Source organism: Larimichthys crocea, chromosome VIII (assembly GCF_000972845.2).
Source record: "Larimichthys crocea isolate SSNF chromosome VIII, L_crocea_2.0, whole genome shotgun sequence".
In the NCBI taxonomy this organism is placed as follows: Eukaryota; Metazoa; Chordata; class Actinopteri; family Sciaenidae; genus Larimichthys; species Larimichthys crocea.
The window spans coordinates 27,102,351-27,129,849 of record NC_040018.1 but is presented as its reverse complement, the minus strand read 5'-3'; the positions used below and the strand labels follow the sequence as shown (position 1 = coordinate 27,129,849).

General features: G+C 44.0%; 2 protein-coding genes across 10 annotated transcripts; one reads left to right on the top strand and one right to left on the bottom strand.

Annotated features, from left to right (window-relative positions):
• Positions 1-547: 547 nt before the first annotated feature.
• On the bottom strand, positions 548-9,973 carry l3mbtl4 (L3MBTL histone methyl-lysine binding protein 4). 2 transcript variants are annotated; one of them, XM_010746821.3, is made up of 18 exons: positions 9,847-9,973; positions 8,710-8,785; positions 8,257-8,342; positions 8,050-8,154; positions 7,827-7,962; positions 7,651-7,742; positions 6,378-6,520; positions 6,181-6,257; positions 6,012-6,097; positions 5,644-5,754; positions 5,439-5,553; positions 4,573-4,672; positions 4,071-4,199; positions 3,822-3,899; positions 3,460-3,533; positions 2,567-2,730; positions 2,409-2,471; positions 548-2,321 (listed from the first exon to the last, which is right to left on the bottom strand). In XM_010746821.3, the coding sequence occupies exons 2-18, from the start codon at positions 8,735-8,737 to the stop codon at positions 1,923-1,925; spliced, it is 1,986 nt and encodes a 661-aa protein (XP_010745123.2). In that variant the 5' UTR covers positions 8,738-8,785; positions 9,847-9,973; the 3' UTR covers positions 548-1,922. The 2 variants fall into 2 exon arrangements, with proteins under 2 accessions (XP_010745123.2, XP_010745124.2); XM_010746822.3 differs by having other exon boundaries at positions 2,567-2,727; positions 9,847-9,972.
• On the top strand, positions 9,393-26,585 carry arhgap28 (Rho GTPase activating protein 28). 8 transcript variants are annotated; one of them, XM_027281406.1, is made up of 17 exons: positions 9,393-9,817; positions 10,964-11,036; positions 11,696-11,813; positions 12,837-13,012; positions 14,068-14,288; positions 16,255-16,360; positions 18,371-18,681; positions 19,878-20,040; positions 20,853-20,944; positions 21,149-21,226; positions 22,263-22,416; positions 22,502-22,584; positions 22,847-23,062; positions 23,145-23,270; positions 24,360-24,502; positions 24,580-24,617; positions 24,751-25,467. In XM_027281406.1, exons 4-17 carry the CDS (start codon positions 12,838-12,840, stop codon positions 24,831-24,833), a joined length of 1,989 nt encoding a protein of 662 aa, XP_027137207.1. In that variant the 5' UTR covers positions 9,393-9,817; positions 10,964-11,036; positions 11,696-11,813; position 12,837; the 3' UTR covers positions 24,834-25,467. The 8 variants fall into 8 exon arrangements, 6 of the variants coding, with proteins under 6 accessions (XP_027137207.1, XP_027137208.1, XP_027137206.1 ...); XM_027281405.1 differs by lacking the exon at positions 9,393-9,817 and adding an exon at positions 11,393-11,602 and having other exon boundaries at positions 10,440-11,036; XM_027281407.1 differs by lacking the exon at positions 10,964-11,036.
• The last annotated feature ends 914 nt before the right edge of the window (positions 26,586-27,499 follow it).

The window sequence follows — 27,499 nt, the reverse complement described above, 5'->3', positions numbered from 1 at the left end:
CCAACCAAACCTATGAACCAATAAATGAGCAGAACTCCGAAACCTTTAATCATCTCAAGGCATGAACAAACAGAAACATCAGCAGATACCATGGAAACTTGAGGGAGCCGCCCACTGTGACATCACCGGGCAGTCAGTTTGAATCGTCAATGACATTAGAAACTAATGTTAACTAATAGAAAGTCACGTTTTTAAATTTAAGAAACTCGTGTTAACTGATGTTAGAAAGTCACGTTTTTAAATTTAAGAAACTCGTGTTAACTAATGTTAGAAAGTCACGTTTTTAAATTTAAGAAAGTTGTGTTAACTAATATTAGAAACTCACATTTTTAATTTTAGAAACTCATGCTAACTAATGTTAGAAACTCACATCACAATGCCTTAAAAAAATATCTTAAAGTTTGTTTCAGAACCAGAAAAATCAAACTGACCAATCAAAGCAGAGGAGGCAGGACAGTGATGATGTTTTCACCTTCATAAAACAAATCAAATTCTGAGAGGAGTGATGACATTACATCTTTAAGACCATTACACTGGAGGCGGAGCCACAGTCTGACTGCGTCGCTTCACTTTTTTATTATTACTAAAAAACTTTTTCAGGTAATTATGAATTAATTATGTTAGACATTTTCATGGAAACCAAAAATATATTTTCATAAACATCTTTAATTCAAATCTGACAAAAAAAATTAGAAAACAGAGAAATTTGATCTTCAAACATGTGTTGTAAATGCTCATGAAAAAGAACATACATGTTAAACTGTTCTACACTGATCGGTGCTAATATTCACTCCAGTCCAGTGATAGGTGAACTCTGATGGCCTGGTTGTCATGGCTCCTGTCAGTGGGTGGGTATAACAGGCAGCAGGCGAACATTTGCCCCCAAATTTTACTGGGCATGGATGCGATGTGCTCCATGTGCACCGCAGCCAGTGAGTTGTATGTGGCCGCTCTAGTCAATGCTTCAAACCCCATGCCTCCACTGTGGTCCAGTTAAGAAGCACTCCAGAAGCAGGCCTCCGCTTGGCTCCATGGAGAATACGCGGCTGTTCTATTTTTGACAGACACTGTAAGCAGCCGTCATCAATTTACACAGACCAGCTCACGGTGACAGGAAGTCAGACCCAAAAAGATTGAGAATCTGCTCAATTTTCAAAATAAAATACCCTGTGCAAAATGCAGATTGGAAAAACAGCTAAAAGGGAAATAATTCAACTACGTAGCATATTTACACATGTAGAATCACCTAAGCCAAGAAAACAACTAAATCTGAGCAAACAAAGGCTGGCAGGCAAACCGCTCTGCTTCTGAAACATTCACGGTGGACCAGTCAGGGTGTCCATGCTGACCCATCCACTGCTCAAAGACCAACGATGTGAGCATCAGAACTGCACCACGGAGCGATGGAAGAAGGTGGGCTGATGGATCAGACATTCTTTGACATCTTGTGGACGGCTGGGTGCATGGGAATCACACAGCACCAGGATGCATTATGGGAACAAGGCGAACTGGTGGAGGCAGTGTTTTGGACCATGTTCTGCTGAAAAACTTCTGGTCCTGCTGTTCATGTGGACGTAATTTCGACACGTCCCACCTACCTGAGCATTGTTGAGCAGCCCTTCCTTCCACCTGGACCACTTGTTTAGTCCTTTAGGTCTTAATCCCAGAATTCTCTGCACACTGGTCCTGGTTCTAGTTCTGGTGAGTCCAGTCTTTCAATATTTAGTTCTGTGAAGGACTCACTTGCATTAAACTCCGCCCCTTCCACCTGGGCTCGGGTGGAGGTTAGGGTCACAAGACGCTGATCACAGCGTTGGTACGGACTGAACCATTGAGGAAATGAGGGAGGGTCAGAGACAACACAGTCACCATGGTAACTTATCTATCTGTTTCTGGATTGGATGAGTCATGGGTTGCAGGTGTCAAGTGTTGGTATACTCGGTGTGTGATTGGCTCCTGTCCTCAGTGTGTGATTGGCTCCTGTCTTGAGCATGGGATTGGCTCCCATCCTGACCATATGACTGGCTCCTGTCCTTGGTGTGTGATTGGCTGCTGTCCTCGGCATGTGATTGGCTCCTGTCCTCGGCATGTGATTGGCTCCCGTCCTGAGTGTGCGATTGGCTTCTGTCCTTGGCATGTGATTGGCTCCTGTCCACGGCATGTGATTGGCTTCTGTCCTCGGCCTGTGATTGGTTACTGTCTTCAGCATGCTTGAACATCAAGATGGAGTTGTAGATTTTAAGGGCAGGACCAAGTTTGATTGACATGATCCTGACAATGTCCCGTTGAGTGAGGAGGAGGAAGGCCCGCCCATCTATTTGCTGAATAGACAGAGGCAGGAACCAATCAGAACAGAGAAGGTTCAATGTGATGTCATAAAATCTACAGCAGCTGATTGGTCATCTCACCTCATCTCTAAACTGTTTGGCCTGTTCCTCACAGCCAGGGAGAGACTCGATGAAATCTGACACCTGAGAGAGAGAGAGAGAGGTGAGAGACAGACAGGTGGGTGAGAGAGAGACAATCAGGTGAGATACTGAAAGACAGGTCACACATACAGACAGACCTGTTCTATGCTCCACTGTTGGACCGTCTTGGCGTGAACACCGGCGACGCCTGGCAGCAGTTTGCTGTGTTGCTCCCAGCAGAGCGACAGGTCACGACCCGGCTGTGGTGACATGGCTGACAGGAAGACAGACTGGTGGAGGGCAGCCTGCAGACTGGACTCTACTGGGGAGACAGACAGGTTAAAGAGAGAGAAAAGCAGTCTAACATGATTAGAAGTGGTGTGAAGTGGTGTGAAGAGATCTGAAGTGGTCTGAAGTGGTCTGAAGTAACGTGTAGTGGTGTGAAGTAATGTGTAATGGTGTGAAGTAATGTGAAGTGGCGTGAAGTGGTCTGAAGTAATGTGTAGTGGTGTGAAGTGGTCTGAAGTAATGTGCAGTGGTGTGCAGTGGTCTGAAGTAATGTGCAGTAGTGTGCAGTGGTCTGAAGTAATGTGCAGTGGTGTGAAGTGGTCTGAAGTAACGTGTAGTGGTGTATAGTGGTCTGAAGTGGTCTGAAGTATTGTGTAGTGGTGTGAAGTGGCGTGTAGTGGTATAAAGTGGTCCAAAGTAACATGTAGTGGTGTGAAGTAATGTGTAATGGTGTGAAGTAGTCTTAAGTGGTGTGAGGTGCAGCCTTGATCAGACAGGCAGTGATCAGAGACAGGAGGAGCCTGTAGTCCTTCACAAAGCACAACAAACATAACAGCTACCATAGTGAGCTGTTTCCATGGAAACAACCACATCATCTGCCCACTGTTTCCATGGAAACACAATGAGGAGAGAGGGAGGATGCTGACTTTTTCGACCTTTTTCATCATTACAGAACATCTCTGGACTCCTGAGTGTGTAGGAAAGGACAGAGGAGGTACTGTCTTTGACTATTCGACCGTACTCCTGGTTCAGTCTGCCATACCTGGACTGAAAGCTCTCAGGTGAAGCTCCTCCTCTTCTGGTTCCACATAGAGCAATTTGGTTGGCCGAGACAATCTGGGGGCAGTGCCAGAAGATAATAATTTTTTAGGTTGTTTAAAGAGGAAAAGAGGGAGGAAGAGGAGGAAGAGGAGGAGGAAGAGAAGGAAGAGGAGCAAGGAGATGAGGAAGAGGAAGAGAAGGAGGAAGAAGAGGAAGAGAATGAAGAGGGGAAAGAGGAGGAGGAGGGAGATGAAGATGACAATATTTGTGATTGACACAATGACAGTCAGAGCCAATCAGCCTACAATAAACAACCCTCTGTTGTTTTTACCTGAATGCACCTGTCCCCTTAACCTGTCTCACCTGTCTGCCAGTCTTCTTCTCTTCCCCAGTGGAGGCAGCAGAGTCTTATCTCTGGGCTCCGTCTTCACCTGAACACCTCTGTTCAACAGGACAGACAGACAGAGACAGACACACAGACAGGTAAAGACAAACAGACAAATAGGTAGTGAAATACAGACAGACAGGTAGAGAAAGACAGAGAAGTAGAAACAGTGAGACATATTTCAGTTGAAGCTCATTATCAATCATCTCACTCTGACTCTAGGTTACCTGTCTGACAGGTTGCCGTGGTGATAAATGGTGACAGGTACAAGGGTGATAGCTCTCTCTCCTCCCAGCCTATCAGGAAGCAGCACCTCCTTACGCATGTTAATGTCAGAGTACGGACAGCCGAAGGCACTGTGCAAGACATGGCAGAGACATGACTCAGCAGAAAGAAACATAAGTCAGGACAGACACGATTCAGCAGAATGAGACATGACTCAGCAGAAAATGATGACTCAGTTAAAAGAAACACAAGTCAGCAGAAAGACATGACTCAGCAGAAAGAGACATGACTCAGTTAAAAGAAACACGAGTCAGCAGAAAGAGACGACTCAGTAAAAAGAGACGACTTAAAAAAAAAGAGACGAGTCAGCAATAAGAGAATTTTAATAAATAATAAAAATAATAAAAAATAACAATAGCAGAAAGAGACGCCAGTCAGGAAGAAGAGACATGACTCAACAGAAAGAGACTCAGCAATCTGAAACATCAGCGGGTGAGTAGTTACCTGTGGTGTCCGGTGTATTTCGCTCCTTTAATGTGTCCGATTCCTCTGCAGCCTGGAGTGGGACACACCCCCTGAGAGGGGGAGGAGAAGGGGGAGGAACCTGTCTCACACACAGATGGAGCACATACACTGTTAGAATCGTCAGTATATCTGTCTCTCTTTCTCTGACCTGTGTGTCTGTCCTGTCTCTCTCTCTAACCTGTCTCTCTCTCTGACCTGTCTGTCTGGCCTGCCTGTCTGACCCCTAAAATACACTGCATGCGGAACAACTCCATCACGGCGGTGGAGCAGATACTTTTCAATTTTAGTCAATGTGTCAGTTCACACAGTCTCCGGTTCCGCCGGAACGACTGCGGCGACCGGCACATAAATTCAGCACAGAACAGATTATGCGGGGAAGGAAATCGGCTACAAAATACAAAATAAAACCCCGGTTGATTTTCAAAATAAAAAACTATGTGTTCACCGCGGATCGAGTTTCATAACAAGAACACATCACAATGGGCGGGGCCGACCTGAAGTCAACAGGTCAGAGGTTTTCAGGCGTCTTTTCACCCCGTCGACACCATGGATGAGGAGAAGTTGATTCTGGAGGTCCAAAATCAACCTATCATTGATGACACCTCACATCCTTTTTAGGAGGACACCAGAAAAAAGATGCGGCATGGAATGCCATTGCAGGAGTCATGGCCATTGCAATATCACGTGATTATGCGTGAATTCATGAGATATCGTGTGTTCTTGCGATGCTCGGTAGCCAGCGTAGCCGCACCAGTGCGCATCACAAATGGATTATGTGTGAGTTGGCGGACGGCGAGCAGAGCCATTCCTGAGCCGTTCTGCATGCAGTGTATTTTTGGTGTGACCTGGGGGTGGTTCCAGTGGGTGTCCTGTGCGTTGACACCAGCCGACAGGATGGAGGTCACAGTGGTCGCTGTCACACCAGACGTCAAACTGCTGCGACCAGCCGTCATAATGAACCTGCAGGTGACACACCTGGTTATATCATGTCATTCTTTATGACATTACACAGATACACTGATAGACTGTTGACAGACAGGTACGCAGTACCTTCAACCTGTAGTCTTCTGTATCTGTTACTGTGGCGACACGGATCAACATGGGGTTCCTCCTGTCGACCGCCTCCAGTTTCTGGTTCACCTGGAAACCATGTGGAGCTCTCTGATTGGACACAGGCGCAAAGACATCTGTCAATCATCACATGCATCTGACTGATTGGACCTGAGAACTATCAATCACTGTTTAATACTGAGTCCTTCTCTACCTCCTTTTTTCCTTCTCTATCTTCTTGTTTCCTTCTCTATCTTCTTGTTTCCTTCTCTACCTCCTTCTTTACCACCTCTACCTCCTTGTTTCTTCCTCTGCCTCATTTTCTTCTCTGACTACTTGTTTCCTCCTTTGCCTCCTTGTTTCCTCACCAGTGTGAAGGCTGAACTAGGAACAGCAATGGATCCAGTTTCCTGCAGGTATTCGTCCCACAGGAAGTTCTCTGGGTTGGGATGACCTGAAAAATAAAAGTACTCATTGATCAGAATACACAAAGTACACAGAGTACTCACAGTACTGCAGTAATGTGTGTGTTTGTACCCTTGGGAGCGGTCAGAGGTCGTCCCTGGTCTTCACACCAGCCCACAGGATGAATGTATGGACTGCTGCTGTCACACCTGAACGACCACCAACAACTAATAAGTGTTGGACATGTGATCCAAATACAAAAATCACCTGTCTGTCTGTACCTGTCTGTCTGTCTGTCTGTCTGTCTATCCTCTGTCTGTCTGTCTCACCAGTAGTCGTACGTGTCGTCCCAGTCGTCGAAGTGAATCAGGAAGTGGTCATCAACAACATCAGTGACTGAGGCTACACAGACGAGTCCAGGGTTCTTCCTGTCGACCGCCTCCAACTTCATCCCCACCCTGAAGCCACAGCTCTGAGAGACAGACAGGTGGACAGACAGGTAGATACTGACTGCAGTGCGACAGGTGAACAGACAGACAGGTAGATACTGACTGCAGTGCGACAGGTGAACAGACAGACAGGTAGATACTGACTGCAGTGCAACAGGTGAACAGACAGACAGGTAGATACTGATAGTAGTGCGACATGTGGACAGACAGACAGGTAGATACTGACAGCAGTGCGACATGTGGACAGACAGACAGGTAGATACTGACAGCAGTGTGACAGGTGGACAGACAGACAGGTAAAAACAGACAGCAGTGTGACAGGTAGACAGACAGACAGGTAGATACTGACAGCAGTGCGACAGGTGGACATACAGACAGGCAGATACAGACAGAAGTGCGACAGGTGGACAGACAGACAGGTAGATACTGACAGCAGTGCGACAGGTTGACAGACAGGTAGATACTGACGACAGTGCGACAGGTGGACAGACAGACAGGTAGATACTGACTGCAGTGCGACAGGTAAACAGACAGACAGGTAGATACTGACTGCAGTGCAACAGGTGAACAGACAGACAGGTAGATACTGATAGTAGTGCGACATGTGGACAGACAGACAGGTAGCTACTGACAGCAGTGCGACAGGTGGACAGACAGACAGGTAGATACAGACAACAGTGTGACAGGTAGACAGACAGGTAGATACAGACAACAGTGTAACAGGTAGACAGACAGGTAGATACAGACAGCAGTGCGACAGGTGGACAGACAGGTAGATACTGACGGCAGTGTGACAGGTGGACAGACAGACAGGTAGATACTGACGGCAGTGCGACAGGTGGACAGACAGACAGGTAGATACTGTCGGCAGTGCGACATGTGGACAGACAGACAGGTAGATACTGACGGCAGTGCGACACGTGGACAGACAGACAGGTAGATACTGACGGCAGTGCGAGAGGTGGACAGACAGACAGGTAGTTACTGACGGCAGTGCGAGAGGTGGACAGACAAACAGGTAGATACTGACGGCAGTGCGACAGGTGAACAGACAGACAGGTAGATACTGACGGCAGTGCGACAGGTGGACAGACAGACAGGTAGATAGTGACGGCAGTGCGACAGGTGGACAGACAGACAGGCAGATACTGACTGCAGTGCGACAGGTGAACAGGGTCGGAGGAGCAGCATGAGAGCCTGTGGACTGAACGTAGGACGGCCAATCAAAATCTGTCTCGTTATGACCTAGAGAGAGAGAGACAGACAGGTAGAATGGTGTCAGGTGTGTCAGGTGGTCACCTGTGAGGGGACGGGGCTCCATGTACTCACCTTTGGGTGGGTGGAGCTTGTGGTTGTTGTCTTTACACCAGCCTGCTGGTCTGATTTCTGCTGAGTCAGTGTTTACCCAGAAGTCATAGCAGTCTGAGAACCCGTCAATATGGAGACGGAGCCGACAGCCAATCACCTGACAGAGAGAGAAAGGAGACTCACCTTACCCACCCCAGACAGCTATCTGTATGTGTGTGTGTGTGTGTGTGTGTGCATGCATTACCTCGGCGACGGTCAGCACACAGTACATGGATGGATGCAGCGGGTCGACGCCCTCGAGCTTCATCCCAACACGAAAACCAGTTCTCCTACTCGGAAAGGACTGGGACTGAGAGACAGACAGATGAGAGTGACACAGTCAGAGAGAGAGACAGATGAGTTACCTGTGTGTGTGTGTTACCTTTGTGTGTTATCTGTGTGTGTGTGTTACCTGTGTAAACAGCGTCAGAGGAGCGGCTTCAGCTTTCTCTTCGTTCAGGTATTGCTGCCAGGACCAGGACCGCCTCTTCACACTCACTGAGTGTGCGTGTGCATGCACACACACATGCACACACGTGCACACACACACACACACACACACACACACACACACACACACACAGCTGATAAGCTGCTGTAGCTAGTCACTAACATGCTAACACTAATGAGTTTTTGAAACAGAGCCTCTGATTGGCTGTCATCAGCTGAGGGTTTATTAACTTGCTGGGAACCATAGCAACAGCACCCTGGAACATCATCAATGACCTTTGGAACCTTCTGAGAACATCCAGAAGTCCTGGAGGAGGTTCAAATGGTCTTTGAAGAGGTCCTAGGAGTCCTTGAGGGATCCTTGTTGCTATGGTTACCTGTAGCAACTGCTGATTGACACAGGTGTGCGTCTTACCTTGAGTGCTGCTGGCTTTGTTCTTCATTGTTGTATTTCTGATCAGACAGAATCAAACAGGTGAATCTGCGGCAGCCTGGAGAAGTCAAACACAGAAATACAGTTAATGTATGAATAAAGTTTAAGGACAGATGTAGCAGTTAGACTCATGCCCATCCTGGGTTCACTGTCTTGTGGAACTCCACAGTGGATCGGGACGGGTGGGACACTAAGTTCATGGTCCTGGTTTCTGGTTCTGGTGTATGTGTGTCAGTTGGACCTGATATCAGTGCGGGTGTGCTCAGCCCAGGCTCCTTCAGTCAGTATCAGTATTGTTCATGAGTGGGTATATATCAAAGAATCCATACAGTCGTATCATTATAGATTATTTCTACTGCACACACATCATCTTCATCACGGGCAGGAAATGGCTCTACTGAAACACACACACACACACACACACACACACACACACACACAGGAAATTCACACGTGTACCTTCAAAATAAAAGGGAACGTGCAGCTGCAGTCAATTTAGTCACATGATCCTAATATTCTGATTTATCGAACATCAGACACACCAATAATAATCGATACATGTCAATAAGTCATCAATAAATCATGAAAAACATACAGTAATGACAGACTACAGGCCACTGAACAAATGTAGAAATACTCGTAATGCTGCATCCAATCTCGTGTTGAAGTAAAAATACACATGTACGATCATCTAAAGGGTCTTGGAGTCACAAAGCAGCTTTACAGTGATAATATGATCTCATTCATGTGTTCATCACTTTAATCATGTATTATTGGTGATCGCCTGTCATCATCATGTCATCTGTCACAGGACTGCAATGCAGTGAAAAGGAAAGTATTGAATAATGCGCAGTAGAAGTACAAATACGAAATATTGTGTAGTTTGAGTTTATAATACAAACTCTTATTTTGAAAGTCTGACCGGAAGTGTCTGAGCTAAGAGGTTGAATCAGGAAACAACAAACAGCAGAAACCCGGCGGTGATCTGCGGCTCCCTGCGCCGGCCTCCGAGCTCCTCTGAGCGGCTTCAGTAGCAGCAGGGAGCCGCGGAGAGGAACCGGAGGACCAGAGAGCGAGGCGCGAGGAGCCGGTACCGTCGACCGTTTAAACAGAACTTACCGTCTCTGACGGCACCACACCTCACTCTGCTGACAGCTACACAACACGGAAATAATGAAGCGCGGCACACTGCGCATGCTCCAGAGAGAGAGAGAGAGAGACAGACAGAGAGAGAGACACAGACTGAGAGACAGAGAGAGAGAGAGAGACAGACAGAGAGAGAGAGAGAGAGAGGGAAACAGAGAGAGAGAGACACAGAGAGAGACAGAGAGAGAGACACAGACTGAGAGACAGAGAGAGAGAGGGAGACAGAGAGAGAGAGAGGGAGAGACAGAGAGAGACAGACTGAGAGACAGAGAGAGAGAGGGAGACAGAGAGAGAGAGAGGGAGAGACAGAGAGAGAGAGACACAGAGAGAGAGAGAGAGGGAAACAGAGAGAGAGAGACAGAGAGAGACAGCGAGAGAGACAGACAGAGAGGGAGACAGCGAGAGAGAGAGACAGAGAGAGAGAGGGAGAGACTGAGAGAGGGAGAGAGAGACAGACAGAGAGAGACAAAGAGAGAGGGAGACAGCGAGAGACAGAGAGAGAGACAGAGAGGGAGAGAGAGACAGACAGAGAGGGAGACAGAGAGAGAGAGGGAGAGACTGAGAGGGAGAGAGAGACAGAGAGAGAGAGACAGAGAGAGAGGGAGAGAGAGGGAGAGAGACAGAGAGAGAGACTCACTTTCTCATAAATTGGCCCAAATACAAAGAAATTAGAGAAGAATTATTTCCCAAATTTAAAGAAAAAATCCTGGACTTCCTCACCCTCCAACAAAACCAAATAATTTCAATCCTACAATCCTCCTAGATTACATCACTGCATGCCACACATTACGAAATGTTTCAGTGTAGGACTATTAATCTTTTTATATGTACTTTATTAATACTATCTATATTTTCATTATCACTTATTATTTTATTGTTTATTATTTTTACACACAAACATGCACACGCACACACACACACACACACAATTATTTTCTTATTTCTATTTCTCAAGTTTTATTCCATTTATATATGTATATGTTATGGTTTAGCAACATTGTGACATTCATGCAAATAAAGCAAATTTGAATTTGAGAGAGAGAGAGAAAGACAGAGAAAGAGAGACAGTATAAACCTGATCATTGGACAGATGACGTCAACAGGAAGTCCTGACTCACTGATTGATCAGTTCATCAGTGAAGACACGAGGACAAAGAAGACAAGTATGTTATTGGTTTCACCTGCACCTGATTAGTGTCACCTATTGTCCTGTTTGTAAGATAACATACAATAACTTTAACTAAAAACATGTCACATCAACATGCTGTCTCATGCCAGAAACATGCTGACATGATCACTATCACATGAACATGTTGACCAGCTGATGGAAACAGAAGGTATTGTTGTTACTGGATGTGAACACATGATTAAAGTGACTTCACATAATTAAACTTAAAATAAGTTCATCTTTGTGGAGGGGGGCGTGGTGCATCAGCTGCAGGAGAGAGGTGTGTAGAGGGCTCAGGAGAGCAGCGCCAGGTGAGAGTGATTAGCTCACTCTCCCTCTTTTACAACACAGTAGCGTGCTGGACCCAGGAGGAAGAGCAGTACTGGCAGGAGGCTGGGTATACACACAGCAGACAGCAGCAAGAGGCCTGCGAACGGCTGCAGAGTGTCATTTGTGGCATGAGCCGACATCAATAAATAAATTCCTTGAGAAACGGGCTTTGGACTTGGTCTCTTTGTGCTGAGAGAACCCTAGTGGCAGTGAGCGTGTCACAATCTTCATGTAATATTTTGTAGTCCAAAGAATTTCCACATACATTGAGTCAAAAGATATTTTTTTACAGTGTCTGCATTCTTCTTTCTGTGGGACAAATAGCTGATGGAGGATTTCTGGAGTTGGTCCAGCTGCTGGTGTAAACTGCTCCTCCTCATCCGTTCAGAGGCCCGTCCCCCTCATCTCTCCACACAGATGACAGCAGTCGGACTGATCGGAGGTGAGTCTTTTTGTCTCTATTGATCTCACATATTGAGAGCATATTGAAAACAATGATAACTGATACTGACTCCAGTGATGATACTGAAGAGGAGAGAGAGAGAGGTAGAATGTTAATGGGAGAGATGGACACAGACGATCTGTCAGCAGTGAGCAGCAGAATCTGGATCTGAGTCTTAGTCTTAGTCTTATAAGCGTTACCCAAATAACCCAAATTGGGTTATTTTCAACCCAGCAGTTTTAAGAGAGTAGTCTAGGTCTGGGTCTGGTTTTGAGTCTGAGTCTGGGTCTGGGTTTGAATGTGGGTCTGGTTTTGAGTCTGGGTCTGGAAGATCAGAACCAGAACTCTGTTGGTTCATTAAAGAATTACACGACTGTGGTTCACATTCAGGTCCAGGTTTTCAGAGGATTTAATGTCTCACTCTGCAGGTCAGATTACTGTCTGAGGACCTGAGTGAAAACACTTACCTCTGATACTCTGATTGGTTGACACGTCCATTTCCTCCTAATGGGCACACAGAAGCAGCTTGCGTAGCCTGCGTACCCCACTCTGTGTTCCCCTGGGAACCAAAACCATTAGACCAAGGTTCCCCCCAACACACACACACACACACACACATATACAGATCAATACACTGGAAAAGACAGACTTCCTGTTACACACACACACACACTCTCATCATTAATATTTAATTTAATGTCAGCTCAGCTTTGTCGCTCCAACAACCACAAAGTGAAATCCAGTCAGACATTAAATGAGATTAAACTCAAATTCACACCTTTAACAAAGCGAGTGAAGATAACACTCGACTCAACTCAACTCTGTATAGAAATTAATTTTAATTATATCAAATACTAATCTAAATGGTTGGTTGACTGACAGGGTGTGTATCTTGTGTTCCGCGCGCTGATTGGCTGACAGGATGTATTTCTTCTGTTCCACACTCTGATTGGCTGACGGGATGTATTTCTTGTGTTCCACACTCTGATTGGCTGATGGGATCTATTTCTTCTGTCTCTGCAGGATGTCGTCTCCACCTTCCACTTCATCCGCTCCTGCCCCACTCACCCAGACAGTGACCTCTGACCCCCGTCATGGTACTATGGAAACCTACTGGAGAGAAGTGCGGAGTATCGAGGAGGAGAAAGAGGGAGAGGAAGAAGATGATGAAGAAGAAGAAGAGAGAGAGAGTATAGACGGTAAGTAGGGATGCACGATATTTATCGGACCGAAAATATCGGCCGATATGGGGAGAAATGACGTCATTGACCCGATAGGTTCATTTTAACCGATTAAAAAAAATCCAATAAATTCATGAAATTGAGGAAATTGTTTGCAGGCCGAGTAGCCCCAAAAGCGCCTTATTGGCAGGACCCAAGCCTGGCCCCGTCACTGCCAGATTAATATTGAACATGTCTTCACCAGTGTGGTCATTTTTCATAGTGGCAGAAGATAACAACAGCATTGCTGTTTGCAAAAGTTGTTCAGCGAGGATGAGAGGAGGAAAGAAGACTTAACTTTTATTACGACGTGACGTTAGTACCACCCACATTCACCTTTGACCCACCAATGACGATCCAGAATGAAGTAAACCCAAAGGTAGTATATCGCACCAAGAGGTCACACTTCATTTTCAAAGCCTCTTTGTCTTTATGTAATAACCAGGAGCTTCGTGATTGATGTCAACCTAAAGCAGAGACATAGGAGTAGACATTAGCAACGTTTTTTGTGCTGGAATAGAACTTTTGACACAAAACAGCAAAGATAAGACATACTGTATCATTTTGAGGATTTTTTTGCTACTGTTTGGGGGCGAGCTCGCTGAGTTTTCATCGCACAGTGATGAGACACATATCTTTGTAATCTGCGGAGTCTCTGCTCTGCAACGTTTGTGTGGTTTGGTTGAAGTGGTGAAATTAGCAGAAGCGCTAAAGTGGTCATGCGTTTTTGTTACATGCCCAGATAGTAGCTTGAGGATTGTACTATGTTTCTATTGGGTAGCAATGCTTATTAGAATTTTTAGCTTTTAGCTGAGTTTCTCCGTCATTTTGGTATGCTACATGTCAGGATTGATGCTTCCTAGCAACCCCCCCCTGGGTTGAAATATGAATATGATTATCGGTATCGGCCATGAGAGCAGGAAACTATCGGTTGAAATTTTTCACATCATGCATCACTAACGGTAAGTCATACTGAGAACCGAGTGAGACATTGTTTTTCTGTCTCATTTCTACCCATCTTTGTTGACCTACAGAGGTGGAGCTGGAGGAGGCATGGCTAATGGAGGCGGGCTTATCATCCCTGGTGATGGGCTTGTCATTAGAGGAGGCATCACCACCAGCAGCAGAGGCACTGCTGTCCACGTTAACACGACAACAAGCTGCCACGGTTAGGAAGAGGTTGGACAACTACAATGAGACGCTGAAGACCAGAAATAGTCAACCAATCAGAGATGTCAGGGACATCTTCACTGAGGTAGGAAACACATATACACAAACATACTGTAAAATGGACTGTACTTATCTATCTATCTATCTATCTATCTATCTATCTATCTATCTATCTCCATCCATTTATCCATCCATCCATCCATCCATCCTAGTCAACTGCTCATCAGTCATCATCACCATTCATACACACACCCGTGGCACAGCCTTTGGGACCAGTTTGGGGTTCAATATCTTGCCCAAGGACACTTTGAAATTATACATATATAAATCTATCCAGTGCAGTGAGCTCTGTTTGTGCCCAGTTGTGGTGTGGTATACTGCCTGTGGCAGTCATTTTCTGATTTATTTTCTATGTGGGATGAATGCAGACTAAAGTTCCCTAAAGTAAGTTAAGTATTTCACTTTGCTCAGTCTGTGTTGAATGCCTACCAACAATGTAAGAGGTGTCTTTATGTTTGACATGTTTAGGGGAACAGTCTGTGCCTCATTTATTTTCTGTATTTGCCATGTGTGGTGTATCACTTTTCCTTTTTGTTCTTATGATTGTTTATTGGCTTTTATGTGTGTACCGTCTAGGATTTCTGGATAATAATAATTTTTTTTTTAAACCTGGGGAATTTTGGAAATATTCCAATTTGGAGACTTTCCGTGGGAATTATGGAATTAAATGAGAATTAACTGGAAATTGGGGGTAATTTAGTAACTGGGGGTAAGCTAGCATCATGATAAGTTGGCCTCTTAAATGGTCAATGAAATGATGCTACGCATAGCTTATTTAACATTGAATGTATCAGCTAGCCAAATATTAATACCATACAGCAAATATATTTACCCCATAATATCAGCAAAACTTTAAATTCTTAATTCTAATTAATTCTTAAATTCTTTCTTTGATGAAAGATGGGAACCACACATGAAGATACCATCTGTTCACCTTCTCTGCACCTCACAAATACAGAGATCTGAACTAGAACTCTCAGATTTGGACTCAAGTCCAGATTTCCAGGTGTGATTCAGACAGACATTCTCCAGCTGATATTGACGTGTCCCTACTCGAGTCTGGGGGCAGTCCTCTCCCGGGGTGTCCTCATGAGAAACACTTTAATCAGATGGTTCATCTGATGGTTTTTGGGACTGACCTTGAAGACACAAAAGTTGTTGAAATGTTCTAGACTGAATGACTTCCATGTTGTCACGGCTAGAACAATGGCTTGAACCCAAATGCACAACTCGGGAGACAAAGTGAAAAATAAACAAATCTTTTATTATCAAAGTACAACAGAAAATCACTCACTGGGAGGAAAACTAAATACTCTAAGAAAACAAACCACTCAAGCGAGGGAAAACCTACTAACAAACTTAGCGGAAAAGAAACAAAAAACCACTCTTACGAGGGGAAAAAATCTATGAAATACAAAGGCTAGACAAAGTAACACAGCAAAATACAAAACCTGATAAGACACGAGCAAGGACTTTGATGAGGCTATAATAAGAAGCTGGTTCTCTGGCACAAAGGACAAGATGAACTGGCAACAGACAAAAGGAAATGCAGACAATATATACACATGGAGGTAATGGGGAACAGGTGGACACAATTGGGAATCAGGGAAGATAATCAGACCGGTGACACATGAGGAAAGGCAAGTGACCTGAAACGAGAGGAGAGTTACCTTTCAAAATAAAACAGGAAATGACAAGACGTCATTGACACAAGACAACCTAAACATAGCCAGCTTTATTAGTCATGACACATGTCTTAAAGTAATGATGGACTGTTGTCTCTCTTCACTGAACTGAGCTCTTCTTGTCATAATATGGACTAATATAGTAGATGAATATGAATATTTAGTCTGTCAACGCCACGCATTAAGGAGACAACAAATCTACCACTTAACTTTTGACCAGGCAATCCTGTTAATTGAAAAGCATTTCATGTGACAACCTCATGAAGCTGATATATTTTGAAACTGTAATTATATACTCTGTTTCAGCCTGATGACTCAGCAGACCGCACCTCACCTCCCTCTCACTGTGCTGAGTCACCACAGAGTCGATACCACACCACCACCAAAACCATTCGTCGAAACACTCACAGAGGTACCTGTCTATCTGCTCTATCCGGCTTGTCTGTTCACCTGTCTGTCTTTTTGCCTGCTCATTGATCAATAGACCTACCCAGCACAAGCCTGTTAGATCCTTAAGGGGGTTCTCATGGTTCTTTAGGTTGTCCTTATGGGTCTGTTAGAACTGCAGTTCCCAATCTCGGTAAATCATTTTGAAATCTCACCCACTAAGTAAATTGTACCATATGATTTGGCCAGAATTAATAACAAATGGCAATATAATAACAAATCTTATGATTTAGCTGCTAACTTTGCAACTGTACATCTATAAATGTATACTTTTTTTTTTTTTGTCATGTGTGTAAGCAAATTAGCCCAAATACAGACACTAGAAGCTAAGCTTTTGCAGTTCAAGTATTTTTTGGAGCTAAACATCAAAGAACACAAGAGGAAACGCTAAACATGAAACCCAAAGTCATAACACTTATGTATTCTGAGGGGCCACACCAATCTAGAATAGAATAGAAAATTGCATGCATGTACATGCATGCCCAGAAACATGAATATCAAGACCCCCTCCCCACAGTCCCTGCTGATGACAAGGGGCTGAATGTCTGTCTTGTTTTTTCTGAAGTCTATATTCAGCTCCTTGGGTTTGTAGGTATTGACCACCAGATTATTGTCCCTGAACCACCCAGACAGTTGCTCCACCTCGCCCCGATAGGCGGTCCCTCTCCAGAGAACAGCCCCACCATGGTGATGTCGTCTGCAAATTTGATAATGTAAATGCTGGTGTGGACAGGGCTGCTGTCATGGATATAAATAGTGTAGAGCAGGGGGCTCAGCACACATCCCTGTGGGGAGCCAGTGCTGAGGTGGAGGGTTGATGAGGTGTGGGTGCTGGTGAAGACCCCAGCCAGGTGCTCAGCACAGTCGTTCAGCACACGCCCTAGAACTGCATCAGGCCCTGCAGCTTTACTCGGGCTGACCACCCTCAGCGTGTGGCTGCTGAGGGCTGGTAGACAGGAAGCAGTTTCCTCTGGTGGATCCACCTCGAAACGGGCAAAGAAGTGGTTAAGTTTGTCTGCCGGCAAATTGTCACCAACCACCTCAAATCCTCAGAGTTTGTAGCTGGTGCAGTGCTGGACCCCTGCCACACTTGCCTTGAGTTGTTGCTGTTCAGGTAGTCCTCAATCTTCCTCTTTTAAGCAGCCTTGGCCCTCCTGATGCCTTTCTTCAGGTCTGCTCTGACAGCGCTGTATTTTGACTCATCAGACCTAAAAGCAGTGTTCCTGTCCCCCCAGCATCTAGCACAGGACAGGGTACTCCTCCAGGTCATGATGTTCAAAAATATGCCAGTTTGTAGTCTGGAAACAGTCCTCCGTAGCCTCCCCAGCATGCTGGCCCTGCAATCCTTGCTTCTGCTTCCTATCCATTTGCCGCCTCTGTCCCCCTGGGGTAGTAATCCACTGAGTGCCCGGGGCACCTGGCTATGTCCACTGGCTGTACATGTTGTTCGCCCAACAGAGGTCAGTCAACACTATGTACAACATGTACACAAACAGCCAAACAAAGCACTGAAAGGTAGGTAGGTTCTGTCTTTGAGGTGGTTGTATTGGAGGTTGTAGTGATCTTTTATAGGGATTTATAAGTACATATATTACACAGTACATATTTCATGTATGCATACTGCACTTTATACAATCAGTGGCTATTCTCTGTACCGTCTCTCAAAGACTAAATTCTTTATAATAATTAATATAATATAATTTTACTTACATATTGCATAGTTCACTGTTTTATTTTACTGTTACTGGTTTTGTTTAAGTGTTATAAATGTGTGTATATAGTGTTAAAATAGGATATCGTATAGGTGTATATTGTTAAAGTTTTGTTTTCTTGCTATCACTTACTATCTCACTTACCGTTTGGGAGCTGCTGTAATAAAAACAATTTCCCTGCGGGATTAATAAAGTGTTTCTGATTCTGATAAATAAGTTCACCTGAGGGATGATGTTGATATGACTTCTGTTTGTGTTTCCAGTTCGACCAACTCTTCCAACATTTCTTTTTGAGGATCAACTAACTGAACACCCGTCCTCCCTGACAAATGCACACTCTCCAACAAACACACAGTCCCCTACAAAGACACAGTCCCTGACAAAGACACACTCCCCGACAAACACATTGACACACCCCACCTCCCCACCTCACCTACAGTCTGTCAGTCAGTTGAGACGAGCTGATTGGCTGCTGCGGGAATCTCCATACTCGGAGGGCGTGGCTGAGCACAAACAAAGTGGGACTTGTTGCGACTGCCTGTATTTCCATGGAGTCGATGGTGATGACCTTTCAGTGAGTCTGACCTTTGACCTTCTGCTGCTGAAATAAAACAGTAACTAAGTAATCATTTTTATTGTTATATAGACAGCAATGTTCTCAGTTTCACAATTCCCATAATGCTTTGGGGCATGTAAACAGGAGGTACAATGTGGTCATTAATTCAGTGAGTTAGCTGGGAGCTGTACATGTTTTAGTCTATTAGTTTTAGTCTGTTATTGTCTAGTGTTTATAGTGCTAAACGTGGAACTAACTGTGCCCATTTGACTGCACTGATACAACAGATCAACTGTCCTTAATAAATCTGTTGCGTGACGGTCGTGCTGGAGCCAAAATGCAGACAAACAGACAAAGGAGAAGGAACAAAACAGCAGTTTATTGAAACTGAGGCTAAGAGGTGAGGTAGTGTCTCCTGACGCAGTAAAGGCTGTGTAAGCAGGCAAGCTCACGGGGGGTAGAAGTAGGTAATGAGGGAGGTAGAAAGGTTGAGGCTAGAGCTAAAGGGTGCTGTGGCAGGGTGGATTGCTGGTTAGAGAGCTGGATCCTGAAGGCAGATAACACAGGTAAGTAATAAAGTTGGAAATCTCAGGTAGCAAAGTCACAAAAGGGCACACAGGCCAAACTACCACGAAGCGGTGACAATCTGGCAGTGAGAACACAGGAGGCCAGCCTCTAAGTACTGCTCCAGATGATGATCAGGCTCAGGTGTGTGCAGCCAGTTCCTCAGCCATCCAGCAAACCACACCTATCTCTGCCAAGAGAGCACACAGAGCCTAACCCCCAGCCTCAACACACCACAAAATCACTCTCTCTCTGTCTTTCATGTATGCCTAGCGTTCACATAAGCATTAGCATAACTACTGGTTCTCTCCACTGTAGAGCAGATGATGATTCACTAAAACACTGTTGGCTGTCTGTGTCGGACAACTGACAGTCACGTTGATGTTGCATCAACAGTGCAATGAAGTGATGTTGGCTGTTTCAGTGATCAAATAAATTTACAGACTGATTTAGCTTCATATTATCCAGTAATCTGATTGGCTGTGAAGAAACGAATTAGTTATGAGTTCATTAACGTCCTGTCTCCAAAAGTTTAATCGTCTTGTTTTCAAGGTCAAGAGATATGATGAAATCAACTGTAACTTCAAATGGTCATTAACAATCTATAAAAATGTGTGTGTGTGTGTGTTTGTGTTTGTGGTTGTGTGTAGTTTGTACCTGTCTCACCCTCTCAGGGTCTCACCTTGGCAGATGACCTGTCATCATATGATCTCATCCGTCTCGGCTTCATCTCACACATCGAGCTCTCCACCTTCCTGCTCACTTTGGGTGTCCAAATCAAACGCACCCGCCCGCTGCAGCACAGGACTCGGGGTGTGCTTCATTTTTACATCACAGTTTGAACAGAGCTGTGTGGTCAGAACCTGGATCAGAACCAGATCCAAATAAAACCATCACACTCATTATTACTGGCTCAGAATCTGGATCAGGACTCCATGTCTGATCTGTAGATTTTGTTACAGTGAAGATGAACAGATTGAATAAAAGTTTCATGGAGGCTGTGTCCTGTCAATTACGTGACCTCACAATGGGGCTTGGTCTCATCTTAACTAGGGGACGTGGTTTTAATTTATATCTGTAAACAACAAATATCAGCTGGGTGTTTAAATTAATTTTCCATCCATCCATCTCTAACTTCTTCTCCTCATCAGGGTCATGGTGGGCTGGAGCCTATCCCAGCTGACTGTGGGTGAGAGGCGGGGTCCATCATGGACAAGTCTCCAGCTCATTACAGGACACTTAGACAAACAACCATTCACACTCACATACACACCTATAGACAGTTTAAAGTCACCAGTTTACCTTTTAAGGTCATGTGACTGTGGGAGGAAGCCGGAGAACCTGGAGAGAACCCATGCAGACACAGAGAACCAGCTGAGGCTCAAACCTGTGAGAAGGCAGTGCTAACCATCTCATTTACATAATTTATCAAATCATTTAAATGTACTAAACTAACTTGTGTTTAAAGAACACATTCAGAAACAACAGCTCTTCAAGGTTTTTACCTGTTTGTCAAATTCAAATTCAACTTTATTGGCAGTAATTATTATTCATGTTAATTCATGTTTTAAGTATTTTAAAAGAAAAATCAAAATCTGAATTCTGTCTGTCTGTCTGTCTTTCAGACAGTGGTGTGTTTGGTGTTCCTCTTAACTCGCTGTTAGAGAAAGACAGGAAGAAGTTTCCTGAAGTCAAAGTTCCTGTCGTCTTCCAAAAGGTAAAGAGTCTGTCTTTCATCTCAGATAAGATGCCCTCAGATTATTTGAACTGAGATTTCTCCAGAAGAACATGAATCTGACCTCTGATCAGATCTTTTAAACATGATGGATAAAAATATTTCAGCCACATTATAGCAACGATTTTCACAAGAAGATAAACCTGTACTGTGTGTGTGTGTGTGTGTGTGTGTGTGTGTGTATAGTTGTTGTGTGTTTTAGAGCAGAGCGGCCTGCAGACTGAAGGGATTCTCAGAGTACCGGGGTCAGCTGCTCGACTGAAGGTAGTGCACACACACACACACACCCCTAAATTCCACCATGTTCGCGTGTGCTGAGTTTGCAGCATTGATACGCAGCTGTTCTAGTCAATGTTTCAAAGCCTACCGGCCCTGCTTCAAAATCAAAACACCCTGTGCAAACTGTAGATTGTAAAAACAGCCAAAAGGAAAACAATTTAACTACAATTTGCCCAGTGGGGTTTTGGGTCAAAGATGTTTCTGTTATTTTGTCCACCCAATGTCTCCCTTTGTCTTGTTGCCAGTGTGTTTCATCCCGTGCGTCCACCACAGCCCTTGACCCAAGTCCACAGCCCAAGTATTTCTTCAAGCCTGTTTTCGCCTCAGCGCGTCCTCAAAAGAGTGATTTTGTATTTTTCATAGTTCAGTTTAGATTTTTTCTAGTGCTAGATTTTCAGTTCAGCCCATTGTTTTTCCTCCTTAGGCGTGACTTTTATTTCTTGCCCTTATATTAGTCTGCCTCCAGTTTTAGGAGTGATTTTTAGTTTAGCTATTTCTTTATTAGATTAGGTTATCCTCCGGCTGGAGCATCTGTTGTTTGAAGCAGTGTTTTTGTAGACATAGATAGTTTAAGTTGTACGTCCTCCGACTGTAGTGAAGTTTTGTTACATTCCATAGCCATTTATTTTGCTCTCCTTAGAGCCGTAGTTTTCATAGCTTTGTCATAGCCTGAGTAGTTTTCATAGCCCGTTTTGTTTCATCACTTTTGTAAGAGGCGCGCCTTGTGCCACTCAATAAAGCCTGCTGGTTTTTGACACCATCTCTGCGCCTGAGTCCTGTGTCCTAGTCTGGTTCTTGACACCCAATATATCTTGAAAAGAGGTGGACAAAATAACAAACGCCTGTCATCATACCAAAGACCTGAAGGTGTTCTGTAACATCTAGGTGTCAAATGGACCAATCAGGACACACCACCTCCAGCTCATCAGTGTTATATCAAAACAAAGTTTTTATATATCAAAATAACATGAGTGAACACCTGTCTTTCTGTCTGTCTGTCTATCTGTCTTTTTGTCTGCAGTACCTACGTAGAGAGTTAGACAGGTGTTGTGGAGGGTTTGACTGGTCTGAAGTCAGACAGGTGGATGCTGCGGGTCTGCTGAAGCTTTTCATCAGAGAGCTGCCAACACCTCTGCTGACACAAACACATCTCTCCACCTACCACTCAGTGCTTGGTACACACACACACACACACACACACTGTGGAGACCTGCCCTTTGCCCCCCACTAAAGTCTGTTTGACTTTTGATGTGTGTTCAGGTATCTCATCGGTGGTCCACCAGGTTCAGGCTCTGCAGCTGCTGGTGTTGTTGCTTCCTGAAGCAAACAGAGAAACACTCAAAGTAAATTTACACCCACAGTTCACAATATCATTACTTCACCATGACAACAGTTCACCACAGGTAATCTCCTTAGTACAGGTGTGTTCACAGGTGTACAACAGGATACCCAATCACATAGTTTGATTAAAAAAACAAGCTTTACACCAGATGACAGAGAAACACCCCTCCTTGCATCTTAAATGTTATAAATATAAACCTGCCATTGTTGCCGTGGTTACAGATAAACCTTGACCTGTTTGATGATGTGTTTCCATGGTAATAGGCCCTGCTGGTTTTCCTGCGTAAGGTTGTCTCTCATCAGGACCAGAACAAGATGTCTCTGTGGAATGTCTCCATGGTAATGGCACCCAACTTGTTCTCCTGCCATCACCACAGAAACAAGTTTTCTATTGCCAAGCAACAAGAAGAGATGGAGGAAGCGGTGGGCGGAGCTCAGCTGGTCCAACTGATGATCCTACATCAGGACCTGTTGTGGATTGTGAGCCAGAGGACACACTTCCACAGCCAGTGACATCTCTGTCTTTGTTGTCAGTGATATCACTTTCTGTTTTCTTTGGTAGGTCCCCAGCTTCCTACTGTCTCAGGTGAGACAGATGAACCAAGCATCCAATCAGAAACAGCTCAGCCTGACTAAGACAAAAACACGACTGCTGAGGAAGAAGAACGACAAGAACGACAGAAACCAGGTAAGACGGCCAACCGGGTAAGACAGAGTATTACTTGACTGAAGCTGCAGGTACACTGCATAATCAGCCATTCCAATGATGACTTGATAAGTGTCAGAGCAGATCAGGTGATGATGAGAGTTTGACTGGTCTGATCATCTGATTGGTCATTGCAGCGTGATGTCAGGTTGTGTTTCTTCTAGAGTTGCACGATACCCACGGTATACACGGTACCCCGCGGTGCCAAATCATAACCGTCGCTACTATACTAGAAATTTTACACGACGGTACTACCGTGGATTACTATACTACCGGTGCCAGTTTCCGCTACATAGCGGCCGCCTCTGCTCTCCTCCCGGCTTCTCACTGCATGCTACTCCTTTGTAAACAAACCAACATGGAACCGCAACCGAACTACACAGCTGCTGAATGATTGGCTGTTTGCCTGTTACTGGTGACGTCCAGGGATATGATAGGCTGTTTCCGCACGCTGGGTCCGCCCGTCTGTTAGCTGATTGGCTGTTCGTGTGTTTCTGCCGGCAGAAACAAAGCTCCGCTTCGATAGAAACTCGCTTCAAAACAAACAACAAGCTAAAGTTCTGTCTCGCCCAGACACGAGACAACACACTCACCATGGCAGAAGCACCGGGCCCGAGCAGCGAGTCTGCCGTGGCGTCTTCGTCAGTGGCAACACTAATTTTGCTTAAAAAACAAACGTCGTTGTTTCAAACTAACTTGTACAAATACATTGCAGTTTATAAAAATAATAATAATAAAAAAAGGCCGCAGTATCGCGATAATACCCGGAACCGCGATACTTTGTCTGGTATAGTATCGTGGTTACTCATTTTAGTATCGTGACAACTCTAGTTTCTTCAAAAGTTGAATCCGGGTGAAAAGCTCAGTACCCCGTTCAAATGAACGACTGAGGTTTCAAAGCACTGTTTCACTATTTCCTGTGTAATCACAATGCGGGTTCACATCACATCATGTCATTCATACCGGAGACAGCGTCTAATTTTACACACAAATGTGTGAGAGAAGAAATAAAACGAGCGAGACGGTTCATGATGGACAAGGTTTTTTCACTGTCCCATGTGATGTCATCAGTGTGTGTACCTACAGATCACGGAGCTGTGTGAAGGTGTGATCAGGGTTCATGCACCCCTTCACACAAAGGTCTCCATGGCAATACAGCTTGACGGACAGATAAGAGCCAAAGATGTCACTGCCCGCTTTGAGTGTGACAACAGGTAACAAATACACACACACTTGCTTAACTTCATCAGTATCAATATGTGACTGTCTCTCTCTGTTTGTGTACCAACAGTCCAGCTCAGTGTCTGTATGAGGTTGGAGGAAACATCAGTAAGTCTGTGAACATAAACATGTAAACATACACAAACACACTACACAGCATTTTAAACAGGATATTAAATAAACAATTTGTCTGTGTCTTTCTACTTCTGCCTCTCTGTCTGTCTGTCTGTCTGTCTCTGAGGTGAGCGTCGTCTCCATCCAGACTGTGTGCTGATGGATGTTTACAGAATAAATCCTCAATGTGATTGGCTGATCAAACGCTGATACATAACTCCTGTCACATTCTATCTTTCCACCTTCGGGTTACCTGCACAATGTATTTTCTCACCACCTGCTCAGCTGTGTCACATGATCTGTCTCACCACATGTGTGACATCACAGCAGTGGCATCAAATCTCATCTGTTAAACTTTGTTTTAAAACCAGACTGTCAATAATAAACCTCTTACTTTGTAATTTCTCTTTATTGTTTAAATGTTTTTGAAGACACAACAGGAACTCAATCGTGTTCTTTGTTAAGTGTTAATTATCAGGTCAAACGTTGGCTCATTGTTGATGTAAAAGTTCTCAAAAATAAAAACAAAAAGCTGTTGATAATGTTTTATCTCCTGCTGGTCAGTGTGAAATATTAACCCATAAACACTTCATAAACATCATGTAAACATCAAATAAACATAATTTAAAGAGTGAGTGAGTGAGTTAGTCAGTGAGTGAGGACAACCCTCAAAGAAGACTGAGCCCTGATTAAGGTCCTGCTGTCTGGAACACCATACACTGTGTGCTGTTCCTAGTAGGGCTGCAGCTATCAAATTCCATAGATTAATTGAGTAATCAGATAAAATGATTACTGTAATTTCTGGACTATTTAGCGCACCTGAATATAAGCCACACCAGCTACAAATACATTTTGTACATATATAGGCTGCACTTGAATATAAGCTGCAGGTTTTCATGTTGTAACATGAGGTATTTACACAGAAAGTTGGTACACAGAAGATTTTTTTTTTTTTTTAGTTGAAAGACTTTTTTTTTCAAACTGCCTGAAAATTGGCAGTACGGCACCAACACGGCATCAACACGGGATGCCAAGATTACGTGCAGTAGCTATATTTTCTTCTTTGATGGCCAGATCAATTGCGTTTAACTTAAAAGTTGCATCATATGCATTTCTTCGTGTGTTTTCCATGATGAGGGTGTGTGCATGATGCACAAAATGACAGCCGGCCTTTATATGCACTGGCCAGACATGTGCTCCGCCCTCAGCCATCAGGTGCGTCATCAGATCCTCCCCCTATAGTTTCAGACCTTCCGATCCCGTAACTCCCATAACGCAAGGCTTGTTTGCCTTTGCGATTATTCAAAAAATAAACACTTACTGTGTTTGTGCTTTATTTAGCGGTTAGGGTTAGGGTGCGGGGAATACTCCCTCCGGTACGGGAGGGAGGGTGCGCGGGCCCTCCACCCGGTGGGCCTCCCGTATCCCCAGTCCCGCGAAGGTTGTGGATTACGGCGGGGACGCCTGCCGTAATGGACTGTTGTCCATCTTCCATCCATGGTGGAAAAACGTTTCTTTTCTCCCGAACACGGGAAGGAAAAAAGAAAAAAATTTTTTTAAATCTAATAAAAACTAAACTCAGGCTTCTTAAATTTAAAATATATTTTTTTATTTTTATAACAAAATCAAAAATCAAAATCAAAATTAACAGCTGTACAAAAATAAAAAAGGTGTGCTCCGGCAACGTTTCGACCTGTGGGGTCTTCTTCAGGCCTGCACACCTCTCTAACAATGCTCTCTCAATGCTCTCTCCTCCAGAGTCCAAGTAGAAGTGAGCTCCTGCTCTCCTTCTCCCCTTATATACCTCACCGGGCTCCGCCCCCTTGTGTCTCCGGTAAGTTTCCGGTAAGTTGTCCGGTACACACATTTTAACTATGTACAATGCAGTTTTGCATTAAATTAACTAACAACAAATTAAATAAATAACCAAACTGTGTTTTTACATTCATATAGATATTACAACCATAATACAATATATTTTTTAAATATGTACAAATGTCTCTATATGAACTATTTACAATATTTACATACAACTTAACCTAAACATATGAAATTAAAATACAATTATTTTCAAATGTATCAAAAATAATAAAAGTGTTTTTAAATGTATAAGATATTTTTAAACTTATTTTTCAAGCCAAGAGGTAAGTGTAAAAGGTAAGTATTGAATTGAAAATAAAGTAAAAAATAAAAATAAAGATTACGAATCCGTTAGGGTTTGAAAAAGGTAAGTATAAAGGGTTAAGGTTAGAGTAACAGGTAAGTATAGGTTAAAATGACAGGGTTAGGGTTAGAAAAGGTAAGTATGGTGATAGTTATGTTTTGGCACAGTTAGGGTTGGGATGGTTAGGGTTAGGGTTGAGTCAGGGTTAGGGTTAGGGTTAGGGCAGGGTTAGGGTTAGGGTTAGGGTAGGGTTAGGGTTAGGGTTAGGAAAGGTAAACATGGTGATGGTTAGGTTAGGGTTAGGGTTAGGTTAAGGTTAGGGTTAGGAAAGGTAAGTATGGTGATGGTTAGGTTTAGGCACAGTTAGGGTTAGGGTTAGGGTTAGGAAAGGTAAGTATGGTGATGGTTAGGTTTAGGCACATTTAGGATTAGGTTAGGGTTAGGTTAGGGTTAGGGGAACTGGTAAGTATGTAGTTAAGGTCAGAATAATAGACAAGTATAAATTAGAATGACAGGTAAGTAGATGTTAGATTAGAAATGTATGAAGTAAAAAGGTAAGTAAAAAGGTAAGTAACTACACATCAATTTTGTTTTACATTCAACCCAAACGGTTGTTTTGTCCCCAACCAAAATATCCATCGTTTTTCCCTGTTTTTCCTCTCAATATCCGACCAATTAACATCCTTCTGTAGTCCTGCTATCCTCATAGCTT

Bases quoted from the DNA above. Each gene is read 5' to 3' on its own strand.
- l3mbtl4 (XM_010746821.3), bottom strand. From the start codon at position 8,737: ATGAAGAACAAAGCCAGCAGCACTCAAG. The intron at 6,521-7,650 runs GTCAGTATCTGC...TCTGTCTCTCAG, and splicing joins TGTTCACCTGTCGCACTGCA to AGCTGTGGCTTCAGGGTGGG. The intron at 6,098-6,180 runs GTACAAACACAC...TTTATTTTTCAG, and splicing joins ACCTCTGACCGCTCCCAAGG to GTCATCCCAACCCAGAGAAC.
- arhgap28 (XM_027281407.1), top strand. From the start codon at position 12,838: ATGTCGTCTCCACCTTCCACTTCATCCGCTCCTGCCCCACTCACCCAG. The intron at 16,361-18,370 runs GTACCTGTCTAT...TTGTGTTTCCAG, and splicing joins TCGTCGAAACACTCACAGAG to TTCGACCAACTCTTCCAACA. The intron at 23,271-24,359 runs GTAAGACGGCCA...TGATGTCATCAG, and splicing joins ACAAGAACGACAGAAACCAG to TGTGTGTACCTACAGATCAC.